Source organism: Struthio camelus, chromosome 21 (genome assembly GCF_040807025.1).
Source record: "Struthio camelus isolate bStrCam1 chromosome 21, bStrCam1.hap1, whole genome shotgun sequence".
Taxonomy (NCBI): Eukaryota; Metazoa; Chordata; class Aves; order Struthioniformes; family Struthionidae; genus Struthio; species Struthio camelus.
Window position 1 is genome coordinate 13,704,640 of NC_090962.1, and position 26,219 is coordinate 13,730,858.

At 40.5% G+C, this 26,219-nt stretch overlaps 1 protein-coding gene across 3 annotated transcripts in view; it reads right to left on the bottom strand.

The window, feature by feature from the left end:
• The window catches only part of SPEN (spen family transcriptional repressor), a 73,013-nt gene that overhangs the window by 17,277 nt on the left and 29,517 nt on the right, over positions 1 to 26,219 (bottom strand). For 2 of the 3 annotated variants that reach the window (XM_068916271.1, XM_068916274.1), the window contains 6 exons: positions 9,205 to 9,365; positions 6,723 to 6,923; positions 5,720 to 5,871; positions 3,151 to 3,276; positions 2,442 to 2,555; positions 1,178 to 1,291 (listed from right to left, as the gene is read on the bottom strand). In XM_068916271.1, the coding sequence (XP_068772372.1) occupies positions 1,178 to 1,291; positions 2,442 to 2,555; positions 3,151 to 3,276; positions 5,720 to 5,871; positions 6,723 to 6,923; positions 9,205 to 9,365 (868 nt within the window). The remainder of the gene's footprint in view (positions 1 to 1,177; positions 1,292 to 2,441; positions 2,556 to 3,150; positions 3,277 to 5,719; positions 5,872 to 6,722; positions 6,924 to 9,204; positions 9,366 to 26,219) is intronic. The other variant, XM_068916272.1, reaches the window with a different exon arrangement.

A 26,219-nucleotide genomic window follows, 5' to 3' on the forward strand; every position in this document is an offset into this window, starting at 1 on the left:
GATGCCAAGAAGTAAGGATAAGAATGGATTTATTGATGTGTATTCCACCTAATGCTTTATTTTATTATTTTATTTTTTACATTTTATCTCCTTTTTTTAATCAGCCTAAGCATTTGTATACCCACAGCAATGGAGCACAGACACGCACACATTAAGGGTGTTGTTTATCCCAAAGTCGCTAAGTAGCAAGACCCATAAACATGAGATACAGAAACTTTTAAACGACCATAAATTTTATTCCCTATAAAGGCTACTTACATTCAACCACCACGCTTAGAAACTACAGTATATTCAATTCCTAACCACAATGGGTGTGAAGTTGCTAGGTTAATATACCAGAGGAGAGATCATGCTTGAAATCATTACCCACTCTTTAGGAGAGAAGAAAGGAGGAGGAGGAAGATCATTCAGAGGAGTGGCTGACACCTCAAGTCCCCAGTTAGTGGAACTGATGGGACAGTCGTAACAGGTATATTACCACATTCACCCAAATCCAAGACGACCTCATGAACGCTAAGCATTGTTCTAGGATAAAGTACCTTCTATCTTTTTTTTTCCCTCCAAGTGGCACTTTTAATTAAATTGTATCTGTTATGAGGAAGAAACCGCACACAAGCCATATGTATGTTCGGGTTGCCATGCATCAGCTACTCCATGACAACTGCATGCAGGCTCCTTCGGCAGACATGCGACACTCTCTCCCGCTGCAGAGGGAAAAGCCACCTCAGATCACCTTGGCATTACACAGGTCAAAAACCTAAGCATCGGCATAGAGCAGCTGAAATGCAGCAATTTGTTATCCCGCAGTAACGGCCAACTTAACCTTCAGATTTTATTTTTCTACCCTAAAAACAAAGGGACAAAGCTTTGCCTTGGATTTGGGTAAATAAGGTAATAACATGGACACCGACACTCAGGAGCTTAGAAAGACAAGTTCAGCGAAACAAACGGCAGAATACTGGAAAAGGCTTTATAAGTAACAGTGCAAGATACCCTAACATCTTGATAAGCCGAGTGTAAAAAAAAAAAAAAAAAAAAAATAGTTTTAAGCCTTAGAGATCTGGGACATGCATGTCCCGCTAAGTATTCCTTTTGACTGGCAGTCTGCAAATGCCAGCATTTAAGGGGTAAGGCCTAAATACAATTTGTTTCTTTTTTTGGAGGTCATTCTGCACACCTTAATTTTATTCCCACCGATTTTCCTCCCCTTGGTCTCTTTTACAGCTGCTTGTGCATATTCAATCTCATTGTAGAGAACCAGGGCCATGCCTTTTAAGCGGTCAAACACCACCTGTAAAAAACAAAAAAACAAAACAAAAACCAAATAAGAGCCTCATCCACAGGACTTAATGTCAGTCCCAACAAAATCCTAAGTCATGAGGATACCAGTAAGAAAATAATTTTAGCAAGGTAAATTTCCAGGCTTTTCTGATGAGGCATATTGTAATGAAGAGACAATAAAAGGACACGGGACTGCTTTGAATTGTGGATATTGTGGCTTGAGGTATATTATGCCTTTATTTTGTTTTTCTGTGTTTTACTTTTATTTTTTTTCTTTGGTGACTCAGTTTTGTACTTTCTCTTGGTTTACTTTTTTTTGGAAAAATTTCCAATAAGTCTTAGGGGGGAAAAAAGGTAAAGGGAACATTTAATCACAAAATGGAAACAGCTTTTTGTTATCACAGTCTGCAGTACCACTCGTCAGTTGCTAAATGCTCAATTTACAAATATTAGCTTCCTTTAGCAACATAAGCTTATTGCTCAGGCAACAACAACTATAATAAAGAATGTCAAAGCTGCAACACAAACCCACAAAAGTCCTTACAGAGGCAAGACCCTGATCCTGCAAAGATTTGCACACGTTGCTTAACTTTAAGCACATCAATGTCCAACGAAAATACACAGGACAACTCACATGCTTAGCTTTAAGCATGTGCATAAATCTCCGTTGTATAAAATGGGTATGTTGCACAATCCTTGACTTGCTCTTTTCTTTGATGCACCTTTGGTGGCGTGACTATTCTATCTGCTTTTAAAAAGTCACTTGGGGGTCTAATGAAAAATACAGTCTAATATATGTCTAATTATGTAATTAGCATGCATAAGTATAACCACATAATTAGACTGCTGTTCCTACAATGTTAGCATCCTAAAGAAAATTTGTTGGGGAGAGACTGTACTGCACAAGAGCGACAAACGGGTTCCAAAATTCGTTATCTCGGCTCATTCAAAATACTTGTTTATGAAACACCAGAAGCAGCTACTCTATATATTGGATAAGCAGGATGCAAAGCTATAGATCCCTGTAGGCCAATTTACACCCCAGAGAGAATTTCTCTATCTGAGCTATAAAGCCCTGGACAGTCGGGGTTGAAAGGATAGGATGTAAAGAAAGGAAGACAGTAACACCTTCAAACCATACACCAAAGCCTCCCACCTACCTTTACCACAGGCCCGTATCGGCAGAAATGTCGAGTTAAATACTGATCCGTAACGTTTGTAGAAAGACCATCTAACCACACGCAGTTTGTAGGCATGCTCTTTCCAAAACCCAGCTGAACACAAAAGGGCAAAACTTCCATCAGTACAATTCACAAATGTTAAACTAACTGAACAGAGCACGCCTAATTAAGAGTTATTTGAAGAAAGCTAGTCATTTGTACGCTTTTTTTAAAATCAGCATCTCACACAGGTGCGAGCCAGACAAAAATCAAATAGCAATTAATACAAATAATTCTGCATGCTTAAACAAATACAATGTTTGACAACATTTGTTTCGTGTACAATTTGAACGCTTCTGGAAGGTGACAGATTGACAGCTCTGGGGACTGACAGCCTCCCTTTATCATCAGTACCAGCACAACTTCCCAGCACTGCCTCACCAGATGCAGACCTTCAAGGACTACCTTTACAGGCCAGGGAACGTCAGTCTCCAAGTCTATTCAATCCTTGGCCTCCTTGCTCAGACAGCCAACAAAAATGCCAATTAATCCCAATTACAGTGGTGGTTGAAATCATCACTCTCTAATCTGACCTACGTTAGGAAAAAAAATCTCACTTCCGCAGTCTAAGCTGATGCAAAAAAATTCTATGACACTGTAGACAAAATTAACAAGGAGAAGGATACGGTCCACGGGAGGATTTCTTTACCTTGAGTCGGTTATTTCCAAGATATTCCCCATCCATCTTCTTAATTGCTTTACATACACTTGCAATATCACAGTACTGCAGGAATGCATACTGAGGAACACCGTTCACCTTCTTAATGTCAATATCCTAGGAAAAAAACAAAACAAAACAACCATTCAGCAATGTAAACCAGATCTAAGCGGACTTCTTTTAGAGCTCCATGCCACAGCAAGCACAGTTTAATTAATGTTTTCTTCATAGAGGATTTAAACATTAGTAGATAGCTAAAAAATTCATTGTTCTGCTGTATCTCATTCAAGTGGTAAAGCTAAATCCTTACTGATGCAGGGAAAGCTCTTCATAACACAGATTTAAAACTCAGTCCTATAGAAGTAAGCCTAACCTGATCAACAGACAGCAGCTTTGGTTTGTTAATATTAACGTCAAGAAGAGACAACTCAGAATCAAAGAAATATAGATGAATTTTTACTTGTAAAGGCTCAAGAGAAAACAACCTGCTCCAAACCAATCCTCATTTCTGAGCCAAGTAGGGTTCCCTTTCCAAATAAATTTGATCCATCCTGTTCCTAGGAAGAGAAAGTGATGCCGGACTTGTCTCTCAAACCAACTTGGCTCTGATATGGCAAAGGCAAAAAAGACCCTGAACTTCTGTCATTTCTGATCTTTGATGCTAAGACACCGCAGGCCCATTCAAAAGTGAGTGTAGTCACAGGGAAGCTACTAAAGCCTAAAAAGGCCTGATTTTAATCAATTAAAAAAAATAGCAAGCCTGGAGTTGACATTTGGTTAACATTCAAGCTTAGCACTAGTACTGGCAAATGTACCGAAAGTCTCTGAACAAACTCACGATATTATGATTCATTCCAAGCTGAAAATACAAGGTAGAGTGTTTCGTTTTATTGGTTTAAATAGCATAAGCTTCCTTTGTGAGCTACATGCCAATGCTAGCACGCTAATTTAAGCATAAACGTTCCAACGTTCAGGACAGGCTAATTTCATGGTTAATAAATTTAGGGACAAGGCAGCAGTCTGATATGGTCTCACCCGAGCTCTTTATCTAGGAGAACAGAAGTAAACAGGGGGAGATTTACACAACTGTTACATTTCTATAGCTCTAGCCTAATGATTTAAGTGGAATACTAATAGAAGACTAAATTTCCAAGTGTCTGAAGCAGCTCTATTGCAACCGTGGCAAATTATACTTGACCACTCACCCTGGGCAAGCCATTTCTTTTGACTGACAAATAAAATATCATTGCTTTGCTCATTATCCACTGAGACGGTTATAAAGCTGGTCCCATTTGCACCTGAGCTTGTAAGTTTTCATGGAAATCCTGCATGCAGCACCATCACTAAAATCTGACCAATTAATAACATTGACAATATAGCACTATTTCACAAAAAAAAAAAAAAAACAATTTGCAAGACAGTGCCCTACTACTGATAAGCATCTTTATCAGGACAGCTCAGCTGGTATAACATTAGAGAAGGGTTTAAGTCACAGACTCTGTGATTCATAAATCAGTGTTGATGTCAAGATTACAGTAGAGGCAGGATGCATAAGAGCTGACAGACGACCTCATAAGAAAATGAACGTTTTACTTGCCTGCATCATGTATGGAAGCATGCCCCCACCCCACCCTCTCCTTTTTGAGGGGAAGCACACGTGGGGTTTTGGGCATGTATGACTGATACCTCAACAGTCACAAAAATATTTCAGAACAGAATGAATAAGGCACTGCATGTTCATAAGCGGCCACAGCTACCACAAGAACATTGTACAGACATGATAATAAGACAAACTATGAGAGTAGAAGCTCAGGTACATTCACCAGTATATTAATTAAACTCACTGTGAATAGTTACTTTACTTTTCTGGAAAACTTATCTTAATCCAATATTGGTATGACTCGATACAGAGTGGCATGAAGAGAAGAGAGGGAACGACTGCTGCTCTATCTGTCTCGCTCAGATAAGCCAGTTCAGCTGAAGAGCAGAATCCTGCATGTGTCATCACTAACCCATCTGCTTACTGCCTGTTCTGCTGTATTGTTAGGGAACAGACTGTTATAGCTGATGGCTATTTTCACATGCAGCAACTAAACCCTTTGTTTCAGAAATCAACAGGAAGCTTAGACTTCATAGAGTTGTACTGATCAAACATGAAAACAGCACTAAGCATATTTATAACCAGCCTAACTAGTTACGTTTTTCTGCAAAGGCTGGGAGGTAACAGAAAATACGTTTCTTGTTACTGCTCCTAAGAGTGTGCTTCTACTGCAAAGTTATTCCCCCAGTACAAGCGTGCTAAGATTTCACCTGAAATGCAAAGAAAAGCTTGTGGGTGTATTCTAGCAAGATAAATGACAAATTATTATATAAAATACATAGAATGTAATTATATATATTTTACATATCTCTCTCTCTCTCTCTACATATATCTATATCTATCTTGAAAGACTGAATTATCTGTGATCAACATTCTGTTTACCACTGCTTATAGCATTTTACAGGTCTGTGCAGAAGCAATGGACAATTATACCCCTATATACTAAAAAAATTCACATACCACTATTCCACCAAAGCGCTGAAAGATGTTGCGAAGGTCATGATAGGTGGTTGTTTTCTCCAGGTTGCCAATGAAGAGAGTTCTTGTTGCCTTGGGGTGAAACTCATCTATCCTTTCATCCAAAGGACGAAATTCATTCTCACTTTCAGTTTCTAGAGGCAAAAGGGAGCAAGAAATCTATAATACACAGAGGCGTTTTTCATGTGAGTTTGGTTCACTTTTATTTTTTTCTTTCACGTCTACTTTCAGACTAGTAGATATGATTGGAACGAGAATAATCGACGTCTTTGACAAAAATACAGTAGCACTATATTTCTGATTGTTTTATTTACAAAGAATTTGAACTCTCTGCATCACATCACTAACTAATTGCTGAGGAATTTGAGCATCCTCAAATGAAAAGCAGCTGCATTCTACCTCTGCTTCTCTAGAAATTTATTCTTTTAACAAATATTAGTGCTTACTGAGAATTCAAATAAGGCTTCCTTGTACATGGAAAAAAAATATTTTCACAAGTCAATTTCTAAGCAAATAACTGAAGCACAGTGCAAGAACTAAAACCATGAGCTCAATGCTATAGATTTCACTAGTCAGTCAGTCATGCCATGCTGCCAAAGCCTCAAGAATTTTGCCATCCTAAAGCAGAAAAAAGCCTGCTGAGCATTCAACGCTATGCTTAGATTATCTACTAGCTTCTGCTTCACTGAGATAGGGAAGATTACATTGTTTCTTCCAGTGGCCAGAGGATCTCACTGCTTGAGAGGATGGCAGGTTTCCTAGCTTGAGGTTTAAGACTGGATCTCTCCCTGTTTGACCTAAGAGCATTCACTCTTCCTGCTCTGGAATTTATTCTGGCATATTTCCCAGTTACTTTAAATTATGCTTCTGCAGCAAGGCCCTTTTAACACTTCTTACTCCTACGCTGCCTTTTTGTTAAGTCAGTGAACATGCCCATCGTGTGGTCACATGTCCAGATAAAGCATAAGAACTGCATGGACCTTACCTGGTCCTATCCAGGCCGTCACTTCAATTTGCATGCCAAAGAAAAGTTTTCCTTTTGAGGCATTTAGTGCTTTTTCCTGGTCCTCCTGTTGTCGGAAGAACACCAGCCCATACCGTTCCTCAGAGGCCCCATGAATCTGCACCGACGTCACCTTTCCATACTTCTTGAATTCATGGAAAAGTCCATCTTTAAGGCTTGTATCTAAGCCAATAAACAAATGTTACTATAAGAATGTATTTCCTAACAATTTAACAGAACCATAAAAGACACAAAGAAATCTGATATTCTCTCCGAAACACGCCTCCACCCAATTTCATCTGAACCTGAACGTTCACAATTGTCACAAGTGACAATGTCAGGCCTTTTATTTTTGGACGTTAATTTTGCCAATAAAAAGGCTTCCAATTGACCCTTCTGCTTATCTTGTTTTTTTAAAACCAAGAAACTACCTGTGCAGGCTTTTACATGACAAAAGCTGATAGGTTATAGTTATTTCTTCTAAGAGACATTCCCTTCAAGAGGATGAAGAAGAAATAAATAACGTTACTTAATAATCCCACCACTGAAAGTGTGAACAAACAGATACTGCATAGAGCAGTTCTGCAAAGTAAGGATGAGGCACCCGGAATGGAAATCAAAGTTATACAGCATTTGTTTCAGTCAATTCAGAAAGAGAACTGGGCGTGCAGAGTCATCAGATTTTGCAAACTCTGACTCATGATCATACGATCTGCCTAGTATCTGTGGGGCACCTACTCTGGTGTCATGTCACTTCAAGGAATCCTACAAAAAAAAATCTGTAGAAAGGATATTAACCCTGCAACATATGCTACTCAAAAAGTTAACAAATAGTATTTTTAACTCAGTCAGTGCCTTTGCATATATGAATTATTTTACATTTTTTTCCAAATGACCCCATGCTCTTTCTTCCACAGGATTTTTCCCTCATTCAACACAGAGAACAGACAGTGGTCATCTCTTCAGTGAGCGGTTCCCTGCATTATTTACCATGCACTATTCAGATATTACTATGAATATGCCCAAGGGTGTTTTATGACACTCAACGTTGTGACAGAAAACCCTAATATTTTCATACTACACAAAAAAGAAACTGAGGCGCAGCGAGAACAAATGGTCAAAACTGCCCTAAGCGAAAAATTTGAGCTGCTTCTGGTTTTGGCCCCCGAGAAATCCACATTACTGTTTCAAAACACCAGTTCCAGTAGCTTGTGAGTGCTCGAGCCGAGGGACTCGAGCTGGAGACTTGCAAAAATTTCTCACAGATGGTCACTAATTAAGCAATTTTCCCATCATCACACAAGAACCGAGGCAGAAGCAGAGCGAGAATCCAGTCCTCTGAGGTAGCATTCAACTGCCTTGTCAAAGATGCAATCCTGTCATCCCTTAAGCCCCTGCCTCATTTAATACACACCTCTCAGCTTCTTCGATATGAATCCAGGTCATGGAGGGTGTTCTCTCATCGCTCACCACTCCTTCCGAGCACCATCCACTCGCTCTACTAGATGAGGCAGGGCTTTTGGGGGAAAACTTAATATGCTATCGTCTCGCAACATCTACTCATCAGACGGCCAAAGCTGCCCTAAAGTTTCTCCCAGTTGCTTTTCTAGCAGATGACTCAATAAGTTTCCTTCCATTCTCCCCCACGTTGCAGTCAACAGCAGGGCGTTTTTAAGACTCCCGTTAACATAGCCAAACCTGCATTGAATTTTTCCTCCACGGGGATGAAAAAAAGGCCTTTGTCTGACAGAAACACAACCCCCTACCCAACTGTCCAAAGCATGGACATGGTAGTCTCTCTCAACAAAATGCCTACAAAAATTATTTACAGAGAAAAAGAAAGTATTTTTCTTTAACCTTATCGGTGCAAAACTATGTTGAGCAGACACCAAACAGAAAAAGACCATGGGAAAGTTTTGCCTGAACAGCCAAGGTTTACTAATACTGAAAGAAACTGGCAGTAGGATCCAGTAGGGGAAGGCACTGAGTAAGCTTTACCATAGTCAGTGCCTCTGGGATTTGCCTGCTATTTAGGTTTTCTTTCAGGGATGCAGGAAGCCAAACTTCTGGCAAAAATTGTAACACTGATAGGAAGACTCGTCTTCTGACCTGGAAAACTCAGAACTTAAACTCAGTGAAGAATGCTAGAACATCATAAACTCCTGAAAAACTCTGATGTCTCCAAAAGGTATCTTCATTCAAAACTTAATGCTTTTCATAAGTAATCTGATCACTGTATTTCATTTTTATGGCAGCAATTACCTTGAAATCAAGTTTCATAGAAGATGGCTCATCAAACTGCACTCATGTTTTCCTATTCAGTATTGAAGATGTTCAAAATACTGCACACATTTAATATCAAAAATGCACCATAAACATTATTTAATCAGTCTCTAATCTGCTTCCTATTCCTTTTTTCCCTAATTCTGGCATTGCGAAGAGACACTTTCACACATGAATTTACCTGTGGAGCGCACTGGAAGATTTTGAACCTTGATCCCAAAACTTTTGCGGGGTTCATCTTTCTCCAGAGATGGAAGCAGCTGGGATGCAGGTGCTGGAACTGCTGTCGACTGAACTGACCGTGCCGGGGACTCGTCGCTTGAGCTGCTGCTGGAGTCACTGCTACAAAAGGCATAAAAGATCAGTGTAAAGAGACACAAAGAGACCAGAGGACAGAGGGTGCATTTCAATTAAAATCAAAAAGTTTTGCTGGGTTTTCTGCTTAAATTAACTCATCTGTTTCCTCTTCCTCTGAGCAATGATCGAGTACGTTCACCAACAATGGCAGCGAGTGAAATCGTTCAGCACTGCAGCACTGGTTGCACACCCACATGCTGTATTTGCACAGCAGCCACCCGCAGCACGCAAGACAGCAGCACAGTTCTCATACCAGATGCAAGTTAAAATACCTATTCTCAGCAACAAGCTGTACTAACAAGGGAAACAAGATGGATTCGACTCTTTAAAAGACTTTCCTTTTCCCTTTGTTTGACGCAGAAAATCCAGTTTCCAAAACATGTTCCAGTTGCACAAAGGAATTCATAATCGTTCTACAAATATTCTCGTACAAAATCCTTGGAGGAGACAGTCAAGGAAACAGAATACGGGTAAAATGTCAGCTAGATCCTGTTACATTCCGTGACAATAGAGAAGATTTAATTAAGTGTAATGCTGTGTTTTATCAGCTTAGGAGTTGTGTGGGAAGACTGGAAAAATACAGAGCGGGTACACAGGTCTGCCAAGGCCTTAAAATCCCTCTCGGCATCCTCGCGCATAAAATGGAAATGTTACGGTGCTCTCAGGTGCTGCCGTCAATCTGAAAATCGGCTCCAGACTTCTCCTTAATGCCTCTTAACATCTTTTTAAAAAAAAAAAAAAAAAAAAAAGCTTCGTACCTCTAAAGAGCTGAATCTAAAAGCTACTGTTTCTTGTGAGAAAACCGCAGCAAGTTTTTTGCCAACTGCTTGAGAATAACCTAGATAGAGGCGAATGAATCAGCAGAGGCTATTTACAAGCTCAGTCTCAACAGCAAACTTCAGGGTATAAAGCATTTAGACCCAACATCTTTCATAAACAACAATTACAGCAGAAGAGGATTTGCATATTAGATCATACGGGGAGCCCATCTAGTCCAGCGACTCTCGGCAGCACAGACTGGTAGATGCTTCGCCGAAGAGTAAGAAATATAGAGAATAACGTTATTAAAGCTTGCCCAGTGGGGACACGTCATCTCCTTCAGAGTGGCTGACTTCTTCCCTGAGGCATGAGGGCTCATAACATTTCTAAAAATAATTTTGTCTGACATAACCCTGGAGAGCTCATTCTCCATTGCATGACCAACTTTCTACAAAATCCCGCTAGAATTTGAACTCAGAGATTTTCAGAGATTTAACACTGCGGGCTGAAGGTTTGCCATGTGCAAAAATAACCCAATCAGTTTGAAATTTGCTGCTTTTCAAGTGAATCTTTTTTGTCTTCTTCCCATATCTTATAAGAAACGATAAACAGAAGTTAATTATTTTTTTTTTGATCCCAAATAACTGGTTTTCTTTCTCAACGTCCCAATGTAACCAGAGCTGTGGCATATTACTAAAGGCCCCCGGACTCTGTCCCCTCTGTATTTGGAGGCGCAGAAGGGAAGACAATCTCTGAAAATGCTGAAAAACAATCCAAGGAGGATGCAAAACCGCAGAAAAGCAAAACAGAATAAAAAAAGGCAAAACGCAGCAGTGACAGTAAACGTGAGAAAACTCTCCTCCCGGTCTCACCCTCCTGTTACAACCCTCCTTTTTCTGACCGACCGGTAAGGCCAGTCGACATCAAGCTCCTTCACACGTTCCCGCTTTTCCCACACACTCTCCTCCTACTTCCAAAGGAGGAAGTTCGGCATCACTTTGGGAGAGCAGAGCTCATGCGGCAATGCCAGGAAAGGAGTGAGAGACTGACCCCTTTTCTCTTGCCCTCGTCCTCGGCATGGGCTCAGCTACAAGCTCAGCAAGGGGCAGCTGGCCTGCGCAATCCAAACCTCGGGACAGAGGACAGGATTTGCACGAGATCGCAGCAATAACTCTTTCACCCAGTGACTATCCCTTTGCCCCTGCTTCCTGCCCTGCCGCTAACTGTTCACCACCTCAAGCCCTCATTAAAAGTCAAGCCTTTCTCTACAGCATTTTGAGAAACGGAGGAGAAAACTGGCCCCACATAAAGAGGCTTGCAGTAGTCTGGAGGGGCAACGCTAGTTATCATCTACTACTACGGAATAAATTGGCACAAAATAGAGAAGCCCCTTTTAAAACACAAATATCGTCAGAGAATGCGTGTGGGGAGAATCTGAAAGCAATTTCCAAACTGACAACAGCAATTCACATTTTACTATTCCCTTTAAGGAAGGCTGAAATACATTTTAGGGCTTCAGCAAGCCTCTGCCCCTTTACCCGTTTTCAGTTGTTCTTCTCAGGTCTTGATGCTCTGTATTATGATCAACTACCTATTTCCTAAAGCATTTTAAATAGTCTACTTTTCTAAGATTGTATCTTTTAAGTAAATGGCAGCATTGGATTTATACTTAAACAGTGTTTTAAAATGGGAATGGGCTATTTTTAGCATTTTTAAAAGGATGCTTAAGATATGGAACATGTCACTACAATCACAGCTTTCCCCTAGGGGAAAAGACAATCTCCAGGTAACACCTTAAGATGTCCTGGTAATGAACCACCTGCATCTCCAAAACAATAGTCTAAGACAATAAATTCTACAACAAGGGTTTGAATTCTATATAAACACATTTTCGGAGACAGTAATTCGCGCTTTCCTGATCTCTCTTCGGTCAGTTTTTAGAGAGGGAAAAAATGGTAGCAGGGACAAACTGTGCAGTCCAACTCCCCTTTCTTTAGAGAAAGCAGTGTCACTTTTCCAGTTGAAGAAACAGACATAAATGTTCAAGAGTAAGTAAACGTTTTTATGTTCTGTGAACAGGAGAAGGATGGAACAGTTAATTATAGCTGGTCTGCTGGACAGTTATAGCACACAGCAGAATCAAAATAAAGCATCTGACAGTGAGTTACATGTAGTACCAAACAGAAAAACAGAACTCCTTTCAAACTACCCTAGTTTTAAAAATATACAGAACTAACACATGTAAGCTGCACAAGGATATGTTCCCAGAATATTAAAATGAAAATATGGCTTGTCGTTTTCCTGTAAGTCATCTGAAAAACAACTGTCCTTTGCCAAATCTTAGAAAAGAAGTTATTAAAAATTCCCCTAACAAAATTTATTTAACAGCGGAAGCTCATAAAGCTTTTAGAAAAACAACTGTTCAGAAAGTTAAAGAAATTTTAACACAGGGAGATAGCAGATAGCTCTGATCATCATGCTCCTTGACAGTATTTCAAGTAATCGATAGGTCTCGAGGCACGCAAAATGGCATAAAGAAAATAGGTTTATAACCTCATTTTCCACTTTCCCTAGCAATATAAAAACAAGGAGACACGTGCTGATTTTTTCCAGACGCAGAATGTGCTCTGGCACATAGCCTTTTCCCAACACGGAGAAACCTGCTCTTCAACATCCATGTAAACTTACTGGAGCAGAATGCCAGCAAGCAGAAAAAACTAATCTCCTGAGCTGTCACAACACACACATTTCACAGAAAGGGAGTCTGTGCTGGGAATTTGCTTTTTAAAATATACTAGGCTTACAGTTGTATTCGCCTTTTAGGTGCTTTTCATAATTTTTCTTGTCACATATGCTAATTCACAAAGCACTTGAAGTTTTAACCAGGAAGGATTTTAGGCGCTCTTTTGTCTGACTCAGATATGCACAAAACTTTCAAAATTTCACTCCAGCTCTTTTCATGGCCTCATAGTGTACAATATGTAAAGTAGAAGATTTATGATTTCACTGTTAGCGAAATCTGATGGAAAGTCTGAGTTAAAAAGGAGATCATTTTACCTTAATAAGGAAGTGGACATTACATACTTTTCTCACAGGTGTACTCTACTATAAGCCGCTTCCACCGCAAAAGCCCTTTAAAAATGCTCATTTGCTTTACACATAACTGCCTAGTGTTTTCAAAGTAAATAAGATGCAGGTGTTCTTAATCACAAATGTCTCCTCTGTATCTACTTCCTATTAATCAACATAAAATCTATTAATAGTCCAGCCATAAGCTTTATTCATATGGGCAGAGCCCCAGCAATGTCAAAGCGTAAGAACCTAGGAATGGGATTCAGATTACAAAAATGAGACTCCGAATGTGTCTGCATCACCAGTTTCAGTACTTGGCACACTGCAGCTCACAGAACGTACAAAACTTGCTTTTTTTCTCATTTAAAACTGTGCAGATGATATTTCAAGTCCTGGTGCGCGTATCGTATATAACCACTTATTATTTCCACAGAAATATCTCATTGTCAAGTAATTGCATTTTTCAGTTCTACTAACTAACTCTGCAGTTATGCTCTATTTACGTATGAAAAATGAAAGCCCTTGAGAAAAGGAGACAAAGTGAGCCATTCTCTTTGTTCCCCAGCAAAATGAGATAAAAGAGAGACTCGAAATCAGTCAATGTAACAGGATACCTGCTGCTTTTTGTCAATGGCAGGCTGCGCTGAATCAAGGGATCTTGCAACCTGCCTTACCCTTTTGCAATTTTAAAATGTGGGACAATTGTCATTTCTGCGAATTGATTTCAGAACTGTGAGTCAGTTGTAAGGCTGGTGACTACCCTCATTACAGCAGCCAGGAAACACTGTAGCCATTCAGGTAAAATAAAGTAGGAAGAAGCATTAACACACACTGCAGGCAGTAAACTGCCAAACTCCAGATTTTAAAAAACTAGGCCCCGATAGTCAGAGCAAGTTAAAAAAAGAAGCAATCTAAAAATCATTTGAAACCCTTTTAATTTTTCAGGGTAACATATGCCAAATTTTAGCAGGAAAAAAATAAAATAAAATGGCTTTTTAATAGCTCCCTTTAAAACACATTTAACTGGAACTGTTAAAATGATCTGAAATTCTTTTACAGAAATATTCAGAGATACTATTTTTTTTCCTGCCAAAATAAACTGAAATCAGGAACTCTGCCTAGATCAGCTATGATTCAACACACTGTCAAAAATAATCTCTAAGCAAAGATTATCTCCTAGAAAGATCTATCGAGGACAATAACACAGGACAACCTCCCTCAGCACGAATCCCAGATGACAGCAGGTTATTCACACGGTTGATGTCAGCAGAAGATTCCCAAGTCTAGTCAGGAAATCCAAAGCTAACATACGGTAATCTCTAAACGGAAATAATAGGAACCTTTTTTCCTCCTTACTCCCTTTTCCAGATACGAGTTAAGCCACGGCGGATGATCTCTATGCAAAAAGTATCAGCTGCAAATATCAGCTAGTGACAGTGCTGTATGCTGATGAGGTCAACCCAGAAGACACAAACCCTTTTAAGATTCTTGATACAGTCACCACTGAAACAAACTGCCAGTTAGATTCCTTGCACCTAACACAGTCAACTCCAGAAAACAGTGCCAGAAAACGGGTCAAAAAATCCTGAAAGCAAAAATATACTGTTTGGAAAAAATAACAAAAACGTCCTGGTTATTGCCGCCCAAAATCCAACCAAAGTATAATGCTAACTGCTCCAAAAAAAAAAAAAAAGTAAAAAAAAAACTCTTTAAAATGTGTCATATTCCATTGCTAGTTATAGATTAAAGGATCCTTGATACAGCTCATAAAAGCTCTTTGACTCCTCTTCTGGATGAAAAATGATATATTGAAGTAATACATGTACAGGTACATTATAGGCTGCTATTTCTGTAGTATTACCTAATACTATACAAATCTGAAACAGGTATTTAAGTAGAATTTCCCCCATCCTCTAGATATGTGTGATTTAAAAACCACACTTCGAACTACACATGCCAAGAATTGCATCCCCATAAAAATCAAATTACCCTCTTTCCTTAAAGAGGTCAAAGCAGGCAGATAACTTAAGAGTTTGCGTTCTTCTGTGCCCTGAAGATAAGTAACTTGGACTACCTCTGGACCAAACCAGGTGCTAAATTCCAAAGCTGAAACCCTCTGTTGCTCCAACACCCCTGTTGTTTGCAAGTCCTATACGTACAATTTCAGGGACAAACTGGGAGCAGGGCTTATGAGTAAGTTTCTGACTCCCTGAACTCCAGCTGAATGCAGACCTGCTCTTTTTTAAGCATCTTTCCAGGGAACTGTACACTCATTACTGCATAACCTGTAACAAAGCAAAGTGAAGTCATCAGCATTACTCTAATAATCCACATGGCTCTTCTGATATAGCCAAGCAGTAATAATTACAATGAAATTTCAAGTGTGGCTTCTGAAAACTCAAGAGGTCGAGGTGGACGGTTAAAACATGTCTTTATTGGAGCTGATTCACTTTGTTCTAACACTGACCTAAATACAAAGGTGATCAGCAGGCGGTAGTTTTGTACACATGATGCGTCCTGTAATAACACCAGTCAGCATCAGCGTATTTGTAAGAATACCCATTCCTCAAATCTGCAGAAATAAGATCTGTGGAAGCAAAAACAGTCTTTTTTCTAGCTAAAAGGAGGAGTTGCTGTATCTGAAGTGAAAGATAGCAGAAAACTGAGTCAAACAAGTTTATTCGTATTAACAGATCAAGACATAACAAATTGTTATCCTATTTTTTAGACTACTACAGGCTAACAGCTGAACAGGCTCAGCTCACATATGCATACCACAAAGAATTTGAATCTTGTTTTTCCATTTCATAACAAAGTTTTAAATTTTAATGCAAGTACATAAGCAGGCTCTGGCTGTTCAGCATAGGAGGGTGGAGAAAGTTAGCAAAGGAACAGACAGCTACACCTAATATTCTCTCTGCGTAATTACCCTATGCCCATAACCCTGGCCTTTCAGTACCTTCAGAGTTTGTGTTCAAAAGCATGCCAGGATGTGACTGCATGACATTCTTGGCATTGCTTCAAGCCGCTGAAAAGTTGCCACCCAAGGAACTTTGGTTTGTAATTGTCAACACACACACACACACACACACACACACACACACACACACCCTCAGAAGTATTTAACGACAAGCAGCTAGGATAAAACAATCTGTGAGGGGGAAAAAAAACCCTTCTGCATGTAAGCAGGAAACAGTAGTGAAAAATCAGTGCGCAACAAACAAAAGCATATACTGCTCCAAAGAAAGAAGCAATGAAACAGATCTATACAACACCAAACCACATGAAATTAGGACAACCTCCTTCCCTTACCTTTTTCTGTCTTACCCAGCCCAGAAAGGAGACTTAAGAAATCTCATACCGTGGTGGAATTCTAAATCTACAGAAATCATGTTTAAAGGCCATGGGAAAGTAACACAACTATGAGAGTGACATGACTACTTTGTATGTTTCAGTTGGCCAAATACCAGTACATTTATAGGTTTTTTTCAGTATCTGACCAGTAAGGTTTTTAAGATACATTCTCCAAGTAGTATTTACCATATTTCCAACCCAAATCAGATGACTGGCTAATTAAAATCACATTTCAATTTCACTGACAGGCCATGTGATTATATCCTTTCAGTCATTTTAAGACACCTGAACTTCGATGAGAAGCAGCAGGCTGAAGCTAACCATGGAAAAGATAAAGAGGTTGCTAAGGCAGACAGATGACCAGTACAAAAAGTCTTCCACCCCCTAGAACCATCTTTCCCCTGAAGCCACGTGCTCTGAGAATTTCAAGGCAGCCTCGGGGTCCTTTTAAGTCTTCACTGTCACTAAATACCCCAGCAATTATGATTGCTAAAATATATATATTAATCCATGTCTGGCTGCTACAGACTCTGCCCAATCCAGGCAGGGTTACCACCTAGCTCCATGACCCACGTGTACCTGTCCTCAGGCTTGGTTGTTAAAATGAACTAAGTACAGCCAAGAACAAAAACACTAACCTGGAAAAAGTTTATCGGTTAAAAATATATTAGCCTATCTATTTAGCAAATGGCCTACTCAGCAACCACAACAGCTTACTACTGCTGAGAAGATGCTATCCTCGCCCTCTGCTCCCTGCACTGGCTCTCTGTTAACTTCACAGTCAAATTCATGGTGCTGGCATCAAACCTCAGAGCCCTTCGCAAGCAGCTCAAGTGACCCGAGTGCCAGCCTCCCACAGCCGCAACCTTTTCAAAATATGGATGTTTCTTGGGAACAACGGGACTGCCAAGAATGAAACTCCTCAACGCGAGAGGAAATGCTTTCTCAGCACATGGCCGCAATCACACAACTCAGCGCTGGGAAAGATTAAAGTCATCGAGGCCTTCAGGGTGAAGTACAAACCCAGCTCCTCGGCATAGCTTTCCCACAATTAAATTTCCACCAATGCAAAGACAGAACAAAAAGGATGGGCGTGAGAATGTGTGATCCCAAAGAGCCTGTCTTTTTCAACAGTCCCTTCATCAAGAGGAGCCTTGGGTCAAGACCGAACACCTCTGAGAAACACCCCAACTTTGAAGCATTTGTGTATCACAGAACTAAAAATGACACAACGATAAAAAGGTATGACTGGAGAGATTCTTGCTGTGTACCAGTACAGAGTTTCTAATTCACATAAATGTGTCACATAGATTTTTTTTTTTATCCAACTCTCCTTCTGATCTGACCATATTCGAGAATATCCACAAGTGACAGACATACTCTTCAAAAGTTTTTTCTTACATTGTTCCCACTGTTTCTCTGCCATTAAAATAGCAACCTCGGTGGAAGCATTAGTGCTGCCAGGCACCTGGCACATTAGTAGCAGTCGTTAGTTGGCTCTGGACAGGTTTATATGACACACAGCAAAGTCCCAGCCCTACTAAAGCCGTGCAAAACTCCCACCTCCTCCAACTGGGAAAGGTTTCAGCCAAATTATTTCAAGCGCTGCAGCGACTTGTCTACAGAAGAGCTCCCACTCAATGCTTCGAGTAACAATAAGCCTGCAATCACAGCAACTTTTAAAATAAAACAGTAGGGCAGAGTTCACCTGCTACTGTAGAGGAGTGGCTTGTCCAGTCTAGAACAAAAATTGCTTTCAATCTTTGCTAAAATTACCATAATACTGTTCAAGTTAACAACTTTTGCCAACTATCTGTAGACAATCTAAATTAGGATTTTGCAACTGCCACCTCAGAGCCTACAAAATCTTTAAAAAAGCATTTTAGTTCAACACTCTTGTGAGGCAGGTATGTCTTAACATCCCCGCATTGCTGATGGAAAAATAAGATAAGAGGCGGCCAAGGGCTTTGCCTGAGGTCATTCAATGAATCACTAGCAAAGCAGGTTGAGAAACTTGATCTCCTGGCTTGCAGAAGACCAGATCTTTTCCAAACACCAAGAAAGCAAAATTTCAAGAGTCTCCTAAATAGCAAGTGCACTGCTTTCATGAAAGGATTTACTAAGCATCTTAAAAAGAAAAAAAACACCCTCTAAGTACTGTCTGTAAGTCGAGATTCTTAGTGCTCTTTAATATGCAACCACTACTGCTTCCAAGTATACTACTACTATATGTTTACTTGAGGAGTAAGAAGCAACCACTTTCACCTTACGAGCACCGTCAAATGATTTCCTGGGAGTCAACGCTTAAAACCACTCAGCCGTAACTACACTGACGTCGACAAGCACGCTGTCCTATCTAGAAGCACTAGATATTATTCTTCAAAAAAAAAAAGGCCTTTCTCATAGATACATTAAAACCAGAAAAGCAATGGGTCTGATTCACCGCCAGGTTATTTCAGTCTTGCATACGGATAATAGTTTTCTAACACAAAACTGCTGGTAGGCCACGGCAAACAGGCCTGCCGAATTAATTCTGCTTCTGTCTTCAGCGTTCACACTTAACATGTTTCAGAAAAGCATCCCGCCTTGCCTTAAAAAAATTGGCACTATGTTTATGTCCTACTTTCCTGACAACTCCCATTTGTCTACCATCTGGCCTCACAAATACCCTGTAAAACGCTACCCCCCTCTTGCCGCTCCTTACTTTCTGCCTCCCCAGGCCACTTTCCCTGCAGGGGCAGCAATCCCCCAGCCCTGTACTCTGCCCTGCCAAAACGCTGGTGAGATCATTGCCTCTGTCTTCAAGATAATGTTTTAGCATTACACAAAATGCCGTTTGTTGAAATTCTCGTTCGCTAGGACTTAAGACTGATTCTGAAATCATGTATTCTCTCTTCCAAACAAATATAATTGTTCTTCAAATGGGAGCTGCAATAAAGCCCATGCCAAGATACACAGCTGATAAACAATGCCTCTTAAGTAAAATTTGGAACATGCAAAGCTTAATATAGAAATTCCATTTATGGCAGATAACACTGTGTGTAAGTTCAGTATTTCTAAAAATGGTTGCCCTTGCCCAAACAGTGAAATGGAAAAGAAAATGGACAAAACGACGCCACTTCTAAATCACAATTAGCCTTAAGTATTTATATTCAGGATGTTTCTGAAATAGAATTTCTATTGCTTCACACCTTAGATAGCCTTTTAAAGAAATGCCAACTAGACTAAGGCAAGAAAAATTCTGGAGGCTCTTTTTACCCTTTGTTAGAGCAACTATAGCAACTGAAGGAAGTACACAATGCTGGTGGGGTACCCAAAACCTTCATAAAACCAGAATGGTAACTGTAATTCTCATGTAAAGGACTGCCTAAAACAGAAGGCATGGCAAATAATGGCATTTCTGTGATCTCAGTTGGCATACAATATAAAAGACATTTGATGAGTTATATATTAAAGATTAATTTGCCATTTAAAAATGCAAAGAACAGATGGACCTCTTGGCTATGACTACATTTGGGAATTATTTCATGTTATGCCCACATGCAAATATAACTAATGAAAGTAGAACTTCCAGTAAAATTTCACATAGATAGAAACATTAATATTTAAGTCATGAAAATAAAAAAAAAAAAAAATGTGACAATCTTTGTATAAAACAGGTGAAGTATTATAGCCTGTTAAATTTTAAATATGGGATTGGTAAGGAAATTGTGCAAGTCTTTACATTTGTTAAGCAACAATGCAGAGTAACGCCAGCCTAAAAAATACAAAACCCAAAAATACCGTTACATGACAGAAAGGTCCTTATGTTTCTCTCTTAAGGTCTGGAAGAAGAACCTTTCATAACTTTATTCAGCAGTATTTGTTATGATTTACTAATTAAATCTCTATATGGTTTCAGAGTCCAGGGCTCACGTAAAGCAAGGTTGAGGACGTAGATACGGGTGGGAAAAACGTAGATGGTATCCAGGGCTGGATAAGGAGAAGCAGCAAGAGGCAACGCTGCTGGTACACGTTACAGGACAGAAGATTCCTCCTCCAGCCTTCCCGAGGAATTCCCACGTGCAAAGCCTGCACGCGCCACCTGCGTGCTTGCTTACAAGATGTAGCGCTCACGTAGAACAGACTGGAAAACCTCTAGGCCACAGCACAAGAAATATTCCACAAGCCACACATGCAGTGTTAATTAAGCTTTTTCTTTTTTTTTTAATGCAAATTTCATGATTTTAAAAAATTACAGGGAAACTGAATGTTAAAAAACAAAACCAACAACTTCAGCAAAACTACTTCTTAAGTAATTGTTAGATAGCATCTACTTTTCTCCTGTAACAATGTAAGAAGTGATTCCTCACTTCCTTCCACCTCAAAACAAACAAACAAAAAAATTACAAGTCATCATTTACACAGTAAAACACCAACCAGCATAGGAGCATACGACACCTTCAGTATATTCCCTGACTGTGAAAGAGTATCATATATTTTGTAAGTGAAGAGGAATAGAAAATTTTTACTAACCTGATAGCTTCCTCTCTTTGACTATTCATCTTTGACAATCCATACAACAGGACATACCAGGAAGTAAACAAACATTTCAGGGAGGGACTAACTTCAGAGCAACAGTACAAGTCTTACATAATTCAAGGCTTTGAGATCATGCAGCAACCTCTTACCAAACGAGGTGTCAGATGATACAAGCAGGTCAAACCTGCAGCAGCCCCGATAAGCAGGGCCCTTTGCATCTCTCAATTAACAAAGTCCATGGGGACTCTGTACTATTCATTCTTGGGAATTAACTTTTAAAAGGAGAACAATACCTTTCTGTCACACGTTATCACACAAACCTTTGGAGTTTTGTACTCTCAAACAGGTGACAGAAAACGAACTAGGCTGTGAAGATCCTTATTGCTTGCGTCTGCTTGAGATGTACCTTAATTACTCTCCTTATTTCTAGGATATTTGAGGACTTTTTCGAATTTTTGTCCAGGTATAAAAATGATGATGAAGATCTCTGGGCATCTGGGGAGATACAAACCAACTGTGGAAGAAATGATGAGACAGCCCTGAAAGCCACTTCCTTCTTGTAGAGAGGATTCTCCAAAAGGTACTATTGCTACCACCCTAGATTTCTAAGCATTTTCTAGGTGAAATCATCATCTTGAGCTAAGTAAAGCCACTACTCACTGAGCTCAAGACATTTTTCAAAGAGAAGTATTTGGAAGGCCTGAAAGCTCCACATTTTATTTCTCCAAGTAAGAGAGAGGGAACTTGTAGCTGGGGGGAGGACGATGTTTGGTTTTTGAAATCCAACAGCTATCAGAAAAAGTAGTATTTGGTCTCCCCTATTTCCGTTACAGGATTCTTTTAAGACTACAAAATCACTCATAACGGAAGCTTCGTTCCTGAATGCCATGCACGTTAAAAGGGCTAATTTTGTTCTCTTGTTTGTTAGGCACTCAAATAATATGCAAGGTTTTCAATAATCTGCATATTTTTATAAATACGGCATCTACACAGTACACATCTCCCTCCCTTTCCTCCTGGAAACTCAGCTTTTACTTCTCTTAAACACAACAGGCAGTCATGCTTTTGACATTTAAAAAATTAGGAATATGTCCTGGCATGCATAAATTGTTTCCCCTTTATTCAACTTTGAAGCCCTTCACTTATCTCCAAGGCTGTGATTTTCCACTTGTAAATGTGCTGCATTCTCTTCTCAAAATGGCATTACCAGCTGACCATAATGATCTGTAGAGGGATATCTAATCGCTCACTAAGAAGCTTTCACGCTTAATACCTTGATGCCATCATTAGTACTTTCAGCACTTGCAAAGTTGTAGACAGACTACGCTCGATGCTTGGAAGTTAAGGGCAAATCTAAATGCATTAGTTACATAGCTAACACAATGGGTAAAGATACACGATTTTCGGTTGTTTCCAATAAAGTTTATTTGCCATCAGTTCACATCCCTGTTACCTTAGCTTAAACACAGCATGTTCTAGCCAATGTTGTTTTTAAGCTTAACGCCAAGGTCTCACAAACATGCTTCAAATAGAGCTGTTTTCCTGATCCTTAGTTCTTTAGGAAAAAGCTCTCCTTTGGAAACTATTACAGTGCCTGCATCCATGCCTTTGGCAGAGCCAAAAAAAAAATTCTCTTTGGGAACAACCCAGAATCACTGAATTTGCAAGTTCAGCCTCTCAGACGTGAAGGGACATTGTGTCTACTCCTTAACGGAAGCACATATGACTGAACACAGACAGAGGTGGGATTTTTCCTTTGATCATAACTGTTTGGTTTTTTTAAGAAAGTGTTTGATAAAAGTCTTCCTCTTTTTCTACTCATTCCTCCATGTGAATATTCATTAGAAATTATTCAAGTGGCCATTATTTCAAAGACTGTGACGACGAGAATCCTCTCACCAACCTTTTGGTGCCTGTAACGTACAAGTCTCCATCTGAGCTGTCTAGACTCTCTTCATAATCAGTGGAGACAAGCAGGCACTTCTAGACTATGATCTCTCTAATCTATTTTAGCAATGAATCACACCCTAGATATATTTCTCTCTAAGAAAGGCAATCTAGACTACTAACGCAGATGTAGATACCAAACACTGCAGAGCCTATCTTACTGCACGATTTTCCTGGTTTGTTTTGTTTTTTTCCCTGACAGGATTTTGGTTTCTCCTTGCTCTCTCCATGTCCAGCAGGAAAAGAACGGGAGGCAGATGTCTTCCTGCCTTTAGGAACTCTGAAGACTAAGCCTCACGTCTGAAAAGTAACATGGGCAGCTTCAACTTCCCTGACCTCAGCTAATTCTTTCCTTCCCTCAGCCTACTCAAGATGATTAAGCAAACACTTGGAAGAAAACCAAAGCCTTAAAAATGCAATTGTAAGTGACCATTTGTTAACACAAACACGCAACCCCAAAGTCAAAGCCAATCTACCAGGAAAACCAGATGAAATTGCAGAACAGTAGACGCTGCGCCAGGTACCAGTTCCCCCTCCTTTAGATCAGCAGCTGTCCACAGGTGACTTTAAAATGTTATCTTTGCAACACACTACAGCTTCCTTCTCAGCCTCCTCAGCAGAGGAAGTTGAGGATAAAGGAAGTTCACATGAAGGGTTTAGACTTAGCTGCCAGCATCCCTGGTCCGAACCTCAAATTTGCTAAGCAAAGCCTCTGATCTAGAGAACTGCTAATTACAAGGGGACCTTACAGCATTAAAACAAAGTTAAAAAAAAAAGCTCCTTAACAAGACTAAAAGCAACAAAGTCGGCTTAGACAATTTAAATAATCATGATAGAAATAGAGTTGTTTTTTTTTTTTTTTAAATTCCCTTCCTTTGCTTCCATCCCCCACACAATGCATTTTTAAGACTCCCCACCTGAAAGTAACTTGGGGCGGGGGGGGGGGAAGCTGTACAGAAAGGGAAATCTTTCTCTGTCTTTAGAGGCAAAGAAATCAGATACATTTCCAAAAAGCAGCAGCAGCAACAGTTAAAGCTTCTGGACACCCTGCTCGAGAAACAAAACTCTCCACAGAGCCTGAGAGAGGACCTTCAGATGAACATGGACTTCTGCAAATTTAGGAAGGGGTTTAATTGCCATCTTTGTCATTCAGAGCCAACGACTAACAACCCTTTCTGGGACTGCTGCAGCAACAACTGTCTATAAATTGCAGTGAAATGTCCACTCTCTTAACAGCTGGTCATGCAAATAAAACCACATTTAAAATAACAAGACACCTAACTTGGTGATGATGAGTTTAAGGCTTTTATTATACATTAATATAAAAGAATTTTAAGGGAGGGGTGTTTTTTCAAGAGGAGCTAGCAGCGTGTTAAATTTTGTTTTGCAACCACGGCCAGGCTGCTCTACATCATTACTAGTGTTCAGGCAACAGAGCAGACTGAAAACTGCTTTTAGTGATTTCACAGATCACACTCCTAACAGGCAGCACTACTCGGCGTGCTCGCCCGGTGCTGACCGCAGCTCTCTGGCCGGTGAGGAAATAAGGGTTTATTTATACAGCAGGCAGAACGTCAGATCGGCCAGGAAAGCTTCAAAAATAATAAGTGAGCTCACGGAAGAGAATTCAAAGGCTGAGGCAGAGCCTGGCGGAGTCACCTTGCTGAAACCGCTTGCGCGGGGCACAGCAGGGCTTGGCGGAGTAACCGCGGCGCTCGTGTGAGAAAAATCTTCACACAGCGGCGAAAAGCGGCACGGGTGCTAAAGCTTAAGCATCAGCGGTGGGGTTTTATCCTTTTCTTAAAGGGTTTTGGGGACAGCGGAGGCGCTTCCGAGCGGCGAGGACGCTCAAGCGAGCCGCTGCCCTGGGCCTGCCGGCGGCTGCGAGGGGCGGCGCGCGGCGGGCGGCCCCGCCCCGGAGGCGGCGCGCCGCCGGGCCGAGCCGGCTCGTGCCGGTTCAGACCGGTTCTGGAGACACAAACAACCCCCCCCCCCCCCCCGCCCCGCTCTGAGGCCGCCGCTCCTCAAAACGCGCCCGCAGAGCCGGTCGCGACGGCCCCTTACACTGTTTCCCCCCCACCCAAGACGTACCCGGGTTTCACTTCAAACGCGACGAAGCGTCCCCCCAGCCCCGAAAAACAGCGCTTTTAATTTCTGATTCCCCAAATTAACCGGCGCAAGGCAGCCGGGCTGCCGCGCTGTCACCATTATAGCGCCGAGGCAGCCCTGCGATGCCCCTGGAGGATATTAGGCAACCTAAAGCGGCAGATTTTCAGAGCAAGATAAAATCTATTATGCAAGGCACATTTTTAATAGATTACTCCAAGAGTATACAGATGAGGTAATGCAACGTTGCATCCTCCCCCGGCCTCTCAGTCAACATTTCTCAGCGCTCGACAATTTGTGGGCTTTTTTTTTTTTTTTTCAGAAGGGGAGAGAAATATTTTATCTTCTTCATAAGGTGAAATGACTAATACGCCTTCACTGGTTTTCCTCCCAAAGGGAGGGAATACAAAATTCACCCCCCAGCTGCAAGGAGATCTTAGATGCCAGGCAAAATACCACGTATTTTTCCATAGGCGGCTCTGGAATCCTTCTGTGTAAATCACACCACAGACATGGGTGTACATAAGCCACAGGTAGTCTTTTTAGGCAATTTTTTTAAAAGGCAGGAAGGGAGGGAGAGCTCGCTTGCTGTATTTTTGTCTCTTCAGAGCAAAAATATCTCCCCTCCGTCTAAAGCTATCTGAAATTTTTCTGCCTGTACTCAATTTCAAGAAACTTGATATACTCCCAAGGGTAAAATTTTTTTCAGAGGATGGTCTAGGTTATATTTAGATTAGATACAGCACAGGCTCAGGCAGACATGAACAGAAACAAGAAAGAACAAAGTGAAAATGCTAGACACTTGGTAACAAAAAAATGAGCCTATTTGAGCTGAGGCTTTTTTTTTTTTTTAATTTTCCTTTCCGTAATTCACCTTTCCCTTTACAGAGAGAACATCAAAGCAGCACAAGGCTTTATGTGAACAAAAGGTAAAGATTAGATGTTTCACCTGACTCTTACCAGGATTTACTATTGCCCTCATAGTAAGTGAAAAGGAGGCTTCCTACTCTCTGCAATTTTTCCCTAGCCCAGTTCATTTTCCCATACGAATAGGAACATGCTCAACATTAAAGACGGGTA